Source organism: Rhipicephalus sanguineus, chromosome 9 (genome assembly GCF_013339695.2).
Source record: "Rhipicephalus sanguineus isolate Rsan-2018 chromosome 9, BIME_Rsan_1.4, whole genome shotgun sequence".
In the NCBI taxonomy this organism is placed as follows: domain Eukaryota; kingdom Metazoa; phylum Arthropoda; class Arachnida; order Ixodida; family Ixodidae; genus Rhipicephalus; species Rhipicephalus sanguineus.
This window is the reverse complement of record NC_051184.2, coordinates 25,677,042-25,689,456: the sequence shown is the minus strand read 5'-3', so window position 1 is coordinate 25,689,456 and position 12,415 is coordinate 25,677,042. Positions and strand designations below refer to the sequence as shown.

The following is a 12,415-nucleotide window of genomic DNA, read 5'->3' as shown; positions in this document are numbered from 1 at the left end:
TGCTTATTACAATGCTTATGGAGCAAGAAAAACGTGTGGCGGTTATCTATAGGGAAACCTGATTAAACATAGCACGATTCCTCGTGATACACAATTCGTAAAACAATGTTCACACTTATTCGCGCAAAATCAAATTTGCGCGCGCTGATGCGCGGCAATGTGGTTTCGGTTTCGTTTGTATGGTCAAACCAAAAAAAGTTAGCTAATAAAAAATTTCTGAATACAGAATGTTTTGAATTTAACTACTAGAAATTTCACTGACTGGTGAAATCTCTCGTCAATATTTTTGCAGAGAGTTCACGTGACCTGGTTTATTCTCGCGACTCAGCCAATGAACACGCCCGAATGTGATGGCCACCATTTGTAGCACAGCCGGAGCGGTGTTGTTGCTGTGGGCAGCCTGTGGCAAGTTGTGATGCGCGCTCGTCAGAGCTCGTCGCATGAGTTCACCGGTCTCAATCGAGCATTTTGGAAGACTTAAAGGTAACCCGGCAGTGCCTAGTCAGCGAGCTTCACCTGTCGTTTCACCAAAGCCTGCTCCTTGTCCCCGCCTAGCGGGCGGCTCACGCAGGTTGTTTACGTTTTTTTTTTTTTTTGGTTGTGTGTGTGTGTGTGTGTGCGTGTCTTGTTTCCCTGATGTGCGTCTATCAGCTGTGCTTCCTTCCGTCTGACTATTCTTGGAAGAGCGTGTGTGTTTGTTGTCAACCGCCTAGACCCGACTTTAATCCCCGGCGATAACTACATCACGATACAGACAAGTTTAGGCGGAGAAGGTATGCAGTAAGCCAGTGCTTCACTTTTTACTATGCACTGCCGCTTGCAGTGCAGCGGCATTATTTGCTGTTTTGCCTTTGAACCGTGTCGTCCGCGCTTGGTTATTTTTCGTAGTAGTTCGGAGCTGTTGGCTGTCCATTGATCTTGTTAAACACCGATTTCGCGAATGCGTCGTCTGACCTCGCGTTTCGTTTTGTCGAGGCCTTCTTTTTAAGACGTGCAGCGCGCTCAGGTGCGTGGTAGCTAGGCGAGGTTAAAGCGGGCCGCTCTTTTGTAGTGCTTGTTGAGCTCCTTTTATGAGCGTTGCGCTGTTACTGGGCGCTGGCGCGTGCGGTATGAGGTAGCCGAGACCCCGCGAGCTATAAGCGCTATGCGACCTGTCTGCTGCAGTTTTGTAAAACGTGTAGTTTATTAATTAAAGTTCGCACACGTTAGTCAAATTTCGCGTTACGAAACGAGAAGCATCTCTCAGTCAGCGGCCGAGTGTGCAAGAACGCGGTCGTTGCACAGACGCTGAAGTTTTACGTCGTTTGCATACAGCTGTTTTCCTTTGACGTCGCCTAGTGAAACCTAGCATGCATGGACGTTGTTGCTGAATAACCGAAAGTTGGTTCGTGTTTGTAATAGTGCCTGCGCAGCACTACGAAAGCAAGACGAAAATAAACTAATAAACGGACATGACAGCGCGTGTACTGGCCGTTTACAGCGTTTTCTAGCGTTGTCTAAGCATTACTGTGACGTTATTCTCGAGTGAATAGATGCGTGACGTGCCCGTACTCTGGCAGCTGTCATTGCAGGTGAGTCATCGAATATGACTTTAATGACAGTGAAATTGTACGCAAGTCTTTGAGCTCTGCCAGTGAATCATATACTTCACTTTAACGTTTCATTTAAGCGTGCCTCATAACAGAAATACGTACAGGCTTCTCAACAGGTTATTTGCAGCTGTGTTACGACAGGTAGTGTATCATAGAGGTGTCGCAGTGCTAAGTACATTGTTGTTGTGTGTGGATTTTTCCTACGTGGATTATATTATTTACCTTTTACATTGCTATAACTTGCTTTTTGAGTGAGGTGTAACTTGGTGGGCTAGCTAGTGTCTGTTAATCTGGCCCGAAAAGACTGTAATGTCATGGTGGATTTTATGTGCGGTCCTTTGTCTCTGTGTTCTTTTGTTGTAGCATTCTGCAAAGAATCTACATAGTTCTATTGACATTGTGGCACAATGTAGACATGATTGTCGAGGTCTCTAGCCTTTATTCTTCTGGAAGCGCATAAGAAGTTGTTGTAAGAGAAATGTTGCAGGTGCTAATGTTTCGACAAAATAACATGTCTTCATTAGGGAAGCAACAGTTGCTGAATACAGCTTCACTAGTTGAAACATTGGCTATCATCTTGTATCATAAGAGCCTTGTTACTCTACAGTCAACCATTCATTATTGTTATAGGGAAAAATTTGCATGGAAACTTGCCTTTGCGGACCTAGAGCAAAAAATACAATTGGTGCAAATTGTATGTAAATAAGCTTAGTGAATTTCAGAAGAAACTTTTCAAGGGAACATTTGTCACTGGTCTGTCTACAAATGTTGTACCGACTCGTCCAAGCATACACTTAAATCATTCAAGACTGATCACACACTTCTTTCCGGTTCGACACACTTGGCTTTGTTGTTTTAAAGGGACACTAAAAGGGCAACAGTAAATTAGTTGAGACTGATAAATTATACACTTAGAACTGTATTGTTGTTAATTTCACCATCACAGATTTATTAATAGATGAGAAAGTCACTGTCAGAAGTTTCACTCTTAAACTTCCTGCCGAAATCTCTGATGGTGACGTCATGGATTTGCAAGTTTCATTTAGTATTTTGCCACATTGGCTCAATGAAATTTCGGAAAATTTGGTATGGTAAGTCTCTTGACTCCCTTAGAAGACAACGCACTTCATTTTTTGCCAATTAGTACCTACATAGGCCCAAGTAGACACTGTCAAAATCTATGACGTCACGGCAACTTGTGTGGAAACTTCAAGGTGGCGGCGGCACATGCATTTTCTTTTTCGGCGTGGTGTTTTTGATATTGTGAAAGAGTAATTTAACAATGCAAGAAAAACCGCATGAACCTAGAAAATGCCTCTGGGTCCAACGCCCACAAGAGGAAATAGTCATGCGCACCATTACCATGCCTTACGCTTTCGCATGTGCCGGCTGCCGTGTAATGTTACGTATATCTTGGATAGCTACTGCTCAGGGAGATTCCACTTTAGATTTTTTAATATTGCAGTGATCACATAACCCACTCCCTCCGTAACACTCCCTGGCCCTTGAGGTGTATTCAAGTAGACAAATGCTTTCTCCAGGTTGGCGATGCCGCCACCATCGTCGACGAATCTCTCGTGGCGGCCCAAGGGCCGCCGCCACCACCGCGACAGCGGCGGAAGCGGAGGCAGCACTAGAAACACCGGCACCGGTGGTCAGCAGAGACTCTTCCGCAGCCGGGAGTATGGCTCACGAGTGCTAAGCAGTCTGAGTGAACTGCGCGAGAGTGGCATGTTGTGTGATGTGACTCTGCGAGTGGATGGCGAGGAGTTTGCGCTGCACCGCGTGGTCCTCGCAGCCAGTTGCCCCTACTTTGCGGCCATGTTCCACTCTGGCCTTGCGGAGGCGGATCGCGGCACTGTCGAGATACGGGGTGTGTCGGCGACCATTGCCGATCTGCTATTCGGGTTCATATATTCGGGTGAGTGGTCATAAAGTGCCATTTGTGCTTAGGCTCTGTACTGTCGGCTCGTCAGTTCTTTCATAACACCAACATATTTAAACAAATCTTGGAAGTTTTACTTGGCTAGGCATGGTATTGCCTACTGCTTCACTTGCATGCCATTGGTGCAGGTATGTGGCCACGCTAGCAACAACAAGCCTTGAGAACTAAAGCTGTAGATTGGTGATATCGCACCCAGCAATACAAGGCAATATTGGCTGCAGACAGAAAGAGCGATTGGAATGTTTATTAGTCGACAAACTTAATGACACAGCTCAGTCAGTCCCTGTATTTCATCAGACACCATTATCGCGGTAATTTTTTAGGTTAGTCTGTGCGTTGTATACAAAGGGATTAGACCAAAAAGCCCTAGCATTGGCTGTAGAAGCTGTAGTTGAAGAGTTGTCCTATTCGGCGGTAATGTCTCGTGTATACACAGGCATGTTATATCACGCCCAGTATCTTTAGAAGGGAGCAGGAAAACAACCTTTATGTTTGTGCCTTCTTGTGTAGCAATAATTTGAGCATAGTCATACAGTGGAGGGGAATTCGCATTAAGTGAAGTCAAAATTTTTGTCTAAATACTGGTGTTAGAACCATGAAATGTATTATAGGAATGCAATTATGTGTTGTATGTTTATAGATCAACTAATGTTGCTTAGAGATAAAGGGAATGAATTGAGAATATTGGCTGCAGCAACATTCCTTGCTCAACAACTCCTCATCATTCCATGGTGTGTCGCACAATTGGGAAAAATGTTGCTGTAAGAATGACCACAGTGGTGCTAAAGCTGGTAGGTTGTGAAGACAGAGCCAATTGGGACTACAGAAAGTATATCAGTTGCATGATTAAACCCTCTTAAGCTTCGCCTACTCTGGTGACACTAGAGCTTTCACACATGCCCTAGCAATGTGCCTAGACAGAAATGTCTAGGCACATTGCAGTGCTTGTGGTGAGCATTTTCTCGAACTGGAATGTGCTGAGACACTCTTCCGTTGTGCAACACTCCTGCGCAGCCAAAAATAGAGTATTAGGGGGAATACTCCTGGCTCCTGTCTGTGTGTGTTCTGTCCTTTGAGCATGTGCAGATAGGTTTTGTCTGACTTCTTTTCCACCACTGTGTCATGTTTCAGCTGGTAATTGACATTTGTAATCTTCTCATCCTGCTTGTGCATGTGTAGTGTACGCCTGCTTTACCATGCCATGTATGCATGAGTATGTGTTGGCATATGAATTGTCACAGAAAAACTACCACCTCGGGTAACCCACTTGGCTACCTGAGGTGCTAGATCATGGATTACGCTAGATCATGCGCATCTTTGTGGCATTTCAGAACACCCGTTTCTTTGCCATGATCGTTATCCGCAACATGCGCAGGTGAGATCCTGATAACGCGGGACAACTGCCAGGATCTGCTCGCCGCCGCCAACATGTTCAGGCTCGCCGACGTGGTTCAGGCGTGCTGCGACTTCCTTCAGAGGGAGCTGCACCCTTCCAACTGTGTGGGTGAGTGGGCGAGATTCATTTGAAAAGCTAGCTTTTGGGTGCCATGAGCAAGCTGGTAAAGCCAGTTGTTAAACGTTGCATTGACACGCCCAGTGGCCAATGAAAAAGCTTTAGCTTGCATTTTGCATCTCGTGGGCTGAAGTGCTTTGAAAGTTTGCACCAACGTTACTAGAACAAACTCAGTTTAAAAGCTCCGCCGGAGAGGCGGTCCGCGTGGCGGTCATGAGAACTAGTGGCGCTGCAGTCACGTCTAGCTCCCGCGGCTGACGCTTGTTGTGATCGGCGCCGCCGATGTACGAGCGCACGTGGGTTACAGCGTCGTCTGCGCTTTGTTAGCTCGTCACTTTTGCGACTGTTCTTGACCAGGCTTAGCGTCTTGTACGAAGACACGTGCATGATGTACGAAGCGTAACGAGGGCAAACAGATTCACAGTGCGGTATGCCGACTTGCTTTGCGCCGGGCTGCAAGAGCGGCTACCGCAACGACGACTCCGCTTCACGACACTTCTTCGGACCTCCAAAAGACCCTACGCCATTCAAGCTTAGCATCGCAAAGATAGAAAGCTTACTGCGAAATGCAAGGTCTGTGACGTTCATTTTGAGAGTGACGACATTGTAAAGCACTATCGTCGTGTCGTTGCGGGACAAGAAGTTTTGATCCCACGTGGAAAGTGAGAACTCGCGCCCGGTGCCGTGCCGCGCTTGTTCCCAACACTTCCACCCCACATTTCAAAGCCAAAATGTTCGAGGTTTAGGCGCAAATCCCCCCCAAAACGCACGGCGTCCCACGAAAGCCCAGTGCCCAGTTTGGAGGAGCCGCCAGAAATAGAACAGCAAAACGAAAGGCAGGCGAATACCTATATACGCTACCGAGAGTGTGAGTTGCATCACACTGACATTCGATCAGTTGTCAGCTGTCGCTATGCCTTCAAAGCAGTGGATTTTCGAGAGATTTTACGACGAGGTATTGAACAAGATGTACGGAATATTTTACACTCGCCGGCTCGGGAACGGGCTGCTCAGCGCAAAAATTTGACACGGTACACATAGAAAAGACGAGGACCAGCGCTGGTCCTCGTCTTTTCTATGTGTACCGTGTCAAATTTTTTGTGCTGAGCAGTTTAATAATGGAATACCAACTAGCCCAATCCCACACTTTGCTTCGGGAACAGAGACTTCCTTGTGCAAAAGATAATTGTAGTTGACGAGCAGTTTAACTGCGTAGTGAACGGTTACAGCACGAAACGCAAACGGCTGTCCTACAGTGTAAGAAGTGCTGCGGGCATGGAACATCTGCTCGGTGAAGTTGAAAAACTGAAGTTGAATACTGACGACTCTTCTAGCGACAGAGTACGCGCAAATAACTGCTCGGTGCTCACATTAGAGCACTGCACGGGCCCGGGCCAGCCCGAAAGCCCGGGCCCGGCCCGGCCCGCGGGCTGGGCCGGGCCGGGTAAGGGATTGTTGGATCGGGCCCGGGCCGGGCTCGGGCGAATGATCTTCGGGCTCGGGTCGGGCCCGGGCCTGAGCCAGGCCCGTATTAGGCCCGGGTCTCATACGTGCCTGTATAATTTCGTGTGTACGTTGTTTGGCTTTGTTTTTGTTGTTTTGTGGGGTTTAACTTCCCGAAGCGACTCAGGCTATATGAGACACCGTCGTTGGGGGCTCCGGGTAATTTAAACCACCTGGAGTGCACTGGCGTGCACAGAAATTGCACAGTACACAAGACGTCTACAATTTTGCTCAATCGGTATGCTACAAGTAGTTTCAAGAAACGCCTAATATAAGTTTCCACAATTATACCGTGTAAGGAAAGCAACGGTAAACTGTCTAGATTAGTGTATATAAGATATGCGCGTTTTTATCTAGAAAAACATTTCGAGTATGCAGCTACGCTCGCATGCCCGCCGCGCCAGTTTCTGCCTGCGTGACTCCGTAGACTGGTCAACGCGACTTATGAGTCATTAACCCTTTAATGCCTGAATTATGAAAGCGCCGAAGAAAAAAATTTGTTTTTCATTTTTCAACTTTAACTAGCAACCTTAACATAAATCAGCAGTTGTATTATTCAAAATGCAACGTTAATGCATACTTTTAGGTATGTCGCGAATTCGCGACAACCGGCACTTAAGCCGATAGTAGCTCAATATGTTCAATGCAACGCAAGTATGGCATCGCCGCATCAATGAAGCGGATCTCTTCAGGGCGACGTAACTTGGCGTCGTCATCGTTGTTAAATGCAGGTTTGACTTTAATGCCTCCTACCAAACACGTGACATCGTGTCGGCCACCCTGTGTGCCCTAGACCCCGCTGCCCAGTATAGCCGACTTCTTGGGAGCCGACAGAATGACATGAAGGTGACGGCACCGAGAAAGAGATGTAGCTCACCACGAGACAGAGCCAGTCCTTTGTTCGGATTTTTCTGCGTCGCAAACAGATTACTCTGCTGAACGATGTGTTCCGTGAATGTGTCATAAAAATTCCTTGAAATATTCAATAGGAGCGCGAACAGTGTCACATTGAGGATGAGCGGTTTTCCCGTGTGGCATTTCCCACAGTTCTTGACAGTCTTTTTTTTTTCCCACCGCACTGCATGTTTTAGAGAGGCACTAGCTTGGCTGGTCTCCACATCTTCGTTTTCATCCTCACTGCTCGATGAAGACGCTCGTGCTTGTGCATGAGGATCGACATCCTCGTCTTCGCTGTCATTGAGACAGCTGTCGTCACTTTTATCTTCAGGCGGCAAGCGCATGCGAAGCCTTTTTTCCCATAAAATGAGCAGAAGTCCATCATGAACTTCTCATACCGGCAGTCATCACTGACTGACTCAAATGCCGGATGTCGCGAATTCGCGACATACCACAGAAGCGAGGGTCGCGCAGGAAATAACGTACTTCCAAACAACGTGACATGTCGTGTGCAACCTCTTGTATGCGTGCACATCGAAAAAAATTTTATAGAAGATGGAACTTGCGTCCCTCGCGCAGAAAACAACGAAGTAGTGAGAGCTGTTGCACGTGCCTCACGCTCTCCGGCAACTGATACACAACACTGGGTTCCAGCTTGCAATACCTTACATGCAATGGCGCTAGATGTCTCGTGCTGAAAGCTACGTTCGCCGCAAATACGTGACAGCCGCCGGTGAAGGCATCAACGCGTTTGGTGTGTTACTTAATCGGCGTATTTCGGTATGTCGCGAATTCGCGACAACCGGCAGTAAAGGGTTAACATCTCAGGAGCTGTTTTTCGTGCAGTTTAAGTGCAAGATGCGGAGCGACTCTTGCCACAGGGCGAACGCCTCTGTTGATTTTCCCGTTACTAGTCGTGACCAGAGTGTGTCTCACAACAGGAGTGATGAGGATTGAGAAGCGATCCGGGATTCTGGGAATAACCAACACACACACAAACACATACAGACTGATTAGTATTATTTAAACCACCCTTTATTCAACACACCGTTACTGTACACACGTCTGACACGAGTGTTTCGCTTTAAATAACTTCGCAATAAAAACAAATTTTCACGTAAAAGAAGGCGGAGACCTTGCTTCGCTTAGGCACTGGCTATGCACGAATGAAAGAACTTCTATCTGAGAAATCGCTTCAAAATTTGCTTTCAGAATAAGCCCTCGGCATAATCCGACAACCAAGCCCATCCTCTGGATATCAGGGGCACGCCGTGAGGGGTTACTGACCGCGTGTTTTACAAACGTAACCTATCCTTAAATACTCAGTTAAACACGTGCGAGTACGAACTCCCGAACGACACCAACGCGCGTGGACGCAGTCTAGGTTGACATCAGACATGGCATATGCTAGAATTACCGCACATAGCTCCTAAAGTCACGTATACTCACTAGATTCTGCTGAACGTCACCGCAGATGTAAGCAAAGTACGAAAACAGCAAACAGAAATGAGGATAAAGAGCACTCGGCGGCGGGCGCAATAACGCGCGCCGTCGAAGAGCCTTTCCCGTTGCCGGCGAGGCGTGTCCTAAACGGGCCAGGCCGGGCCGGGCCCAAACCTTTCGTGCCCGGGCCGGGTACGGGCCGCATTTAAGAACACCGGGCCGGGCTCGGGCGGGCCGGAGCATGGCGTTTTCGGGCCGGGGCGGGCCCGGGCCGGAAAAACCGGCCCGTGCAGTGCTCTAGCTCACATTACGGCCGGTCTGTTCGAATTGTTCAAGGCACCGTAGATGGATGCGACGTAGAAAGATGACACACCGAAAATACAACTATCCACTGAAAAAATTGCTCAGAGACCTCTTGTAAGCATATCAACATAAGGCCCTAGGTATAATTTTTTTTTTTTATTGCTTAAATTGCTCAATGCTTTCATACTGCAGGCATCTTTCGCTTTGCTGAGATGCACGCATGCACCAACCTGAAGCTGGAGGCGAAGCGCTTCATCGAGAGGCGCTTCACCGAAGTCATCAACGAAGAGGAGTTCTACGAGCTGCCCACCGAGACCCTTCGCCACTTCCTGAAGAGCGAGGGGCTCAGCATCGATAACGAATTTCAGGTGCGCATCGCACGATGTTGACCTTGCATCATTGCCCTTAACACAGTGTTTTTCTATGCAAGTCAGCGATCCACAACTTAACGGAGTACTGACACGAATTTTAAGTATTTTCAGATTGTTGCTCGAAATGAAAACATAGGTGTTGAGAACCTTAAAAAGAGTTCCATGGTGCCTGCGAATGCATTGATTATATTTTTAACACTGCTACCTTCAAAAAACGCTTTCGGATTCGGTATCGAGGGGACAGTTTCACAGCGACTTGTAAACACAGTGACATCACGGCAGCTTGCGACGTATTAGCAGCAGCCCCATCATCTGCTGTCACACACGGTGCATGTAAATAACGATGAGCGAATTGCTCAGCCACTCCAACAGCGATTTCAGCTATTTAGGCTGCATGCAGGACGCAGAGTTCGCAAACGCAATAAACTGTGTTGACTCGTCGTGATAATGCCCATTGTGGTGGAGCCGGCTTGCAGATGTCGGCCACAAAAACTTTAAAATCAAAGTAAAACATTTTATGCATGCTGTCTGGCTCCATTGTATGGAGAGCATTGACAGTGCGTACCAAGGAAACAAAAAATATAACTTTGGGGTGCCTCAAAATCATGTCATTACACTCAAACCTTGATGTAACGAACATGGATATAACGAATTATCGGTTATAATGAGGTAAATGAAGAATAGTCTTGTCATAGCTACAGTGTTACAAATAAACGTTTATAATGACTTTTTGGATATAACGAAGTTATTTTCGTGGCAGATGTGACTTTGTTATAATGAGGCTTGAGTGTACTCCTTTCTTATCTTTGGTAAAGAAATGAACCTCTTTTGGCACAGGTTTTCGACGCCACCATGAAATGGATCCTGCACAATGTGCAAGAGCGGCGTTCCCTGTTCTTCGACGTGCTGGAGGCCATCCGGTTCCCAGTGATCTCGCGCAAGCAACTGGAGCAGTATGTCGACACCTGCCCCGACAGGGAGCTACACGACGCTTTGCTCAAGTTGGTCCAAGACCTCAAGCCAGACCGTAGGCTCTGCATCGACGGAAAGAGCAGTCAGGTAAGGGTGTGTGCTGTCTCTTCTCACTTTGGGTGCTTGACTACCTGCAATCGTAGTTGCCTATATTTATCAAAAAGAAGGCTGACACTTCTGTGCTGTTGCGTGCATTTGGAATTCTAGTTAATTTGGACTTTCATCTTTGCCGAAGATGCAAGACACCATGCATACGTGCCTTGCTGGCTGCATTCTGTCTGTTGCAATGGTTCATTCTTTCCTAAGGGCACTGTGTAAAATTCTGAATAAGCCGAACTTTGTTTTTTCTTTTTTTCTTATTTATGGTTAAACTGTCTTGTGTTGGATTCAGCAATCAGTCCAGGACACGATATGGCAGTGCCCGGAGAGCTGTTAACAATGTGTTTAGGATGCAGGATTCATGTTCATGCATAATGTGCAACAGGTGTTCAGGCAAAAATTGTGTGTTCCCTCCCACATTACTCGTAATTGTATGTTGTACTTACCTTCATACCAATGACAAGGCCATATAAAGGCCAACTGCCAACAAAATCTTACGCCTGATCAGAAACCTAGTTTCAGATAGCGTGGACTTAGTAGAGGAGCTTCCCTGCAGAATTTTATGTTGGGCATACGAGAACATTTGGTTCTTACGGTGCACATTTTGTCCCTTAATTATGCGCATATGCATGTGCAGTACAGTGAAACCTCGTTAATACGTACCTGCCGGGAACGCGGCATAACTACGCACTAAACGGTAGTACGCATTAAACACCAAGTACAAATTTGCATCTCCTAGCGTACGCCATCGCCTCCAGCAAATAAATAAGAGTACCACAGCAAATATTGCCGAAAGTACCCACCGCAAAGCCTTTTCTTTCTTTTCGCCAAAGTGGAGAAAAGATCCTGGCACACTCGCACGACCGCCCGATAGCGCGTAGTGGCGACGCCGAAGAGCATTTCGAAACTATTGCAGGGTCCGGGATACGCGGTCAACGCAGTGACCGACAGCGACAGAACGGACAGTGTCTGCTTTCCGCGGTATATGTGCGTGCGTCTAACCGCGATCTGCTACTAAACGAAAACTGACACAGTTCCAGTGAAACGCGGTACGGCCGCGTGGAGCCGATCGTCTCCCGGCTAGTTGCGTGCAGCGCGTCGCCTACTCTGCTCACGCCGTCACTACCGGGCCGCTTGCTGTGCCACACGCGCGCATTTATCGCGGGAATGTTGTTCGTACCCACTTCGCTCCAGATCGTGCACAGATGCGGCGAGTAGCTTGTTCGGTTAACGCAGCGATGACGAGGTTCATGCAAGCGATGCGCACTCCGCGATGCTCTAGCGGTCCTGGCAGCGGACGGAGGAGCGTTGGGTGGTCGCCTAATAAAAGCGTGCAGTATGGTTACACCCGCGCTACGCTTGCTGTATCGTACACGTGCGTTTAGTGTGATAGCGTCAATGCAGCGAGGTTTCTCGGCTCCCGCGACCCGCAACGCTAACTACGCAACAGCGATCTGCTTTCGCTTCTACAAAGCGGTGCGCGCCTGATGACGGCTTAGTAGCGTTTGCTGTCGGGCTAGTTGGTACATGGCTGAAGTTCTTCGTCCCTGCTCGAGCATTTGTGCCATTAATTCAACTTCAGCCTTGAAGACGGCCGCGCACAACGAAGCGGCAACGATCGGCGGCCCAGCGCGTTCAGGTTGTCGCCTAATAAAAGCGTGCAGTAGGCTTAAAAAGTAGCGCTGCGCCGCACGTGTGCCCGAGCAGATAGCTGAAGATACTTATTGTGATAAGGCTGTCGGCGATAAGTCATGTCGGCGCGTTCGTCGGTGGCCGG

General features: G+C 47.8%; 1 protein-coding gene across 1 annotated transcript in view; it reads left to right on the top strand.

The window, feature by feature from the left end:
* The first annotated feature begins 367 nt into the window (after nt 1-367).
* Nucleotides 368-12,415, top strand: part of LOC125756158 (actin-binding protein IPP-like) — a 30,792-nt gene continuing 18,744 nt past the window's right edge. The window contains exons 1-5 of the mRNA XM_049419384.1: nt 368-571; nt 3,134-3,513; nt 4,913-5,041; nt 9,389-9,564; nt 10,405-10,626. Of these exons, the coding sequence (XP_049275341.1) occupies nt 441-571; nt 3,134-3,513; nt 4,913-5,041; nt 9,389-9,564; nt 10,405-10,626 (1,038 nt within the window). The 5' untranslated portion in view covers nt 368-440. The remainder of the gene's footprint in view (nt 572-3,133; nt 3,514-4,912; nt 5,042-9,388; nt 9,565-10,404; nt 10,627-12,415) is intronic.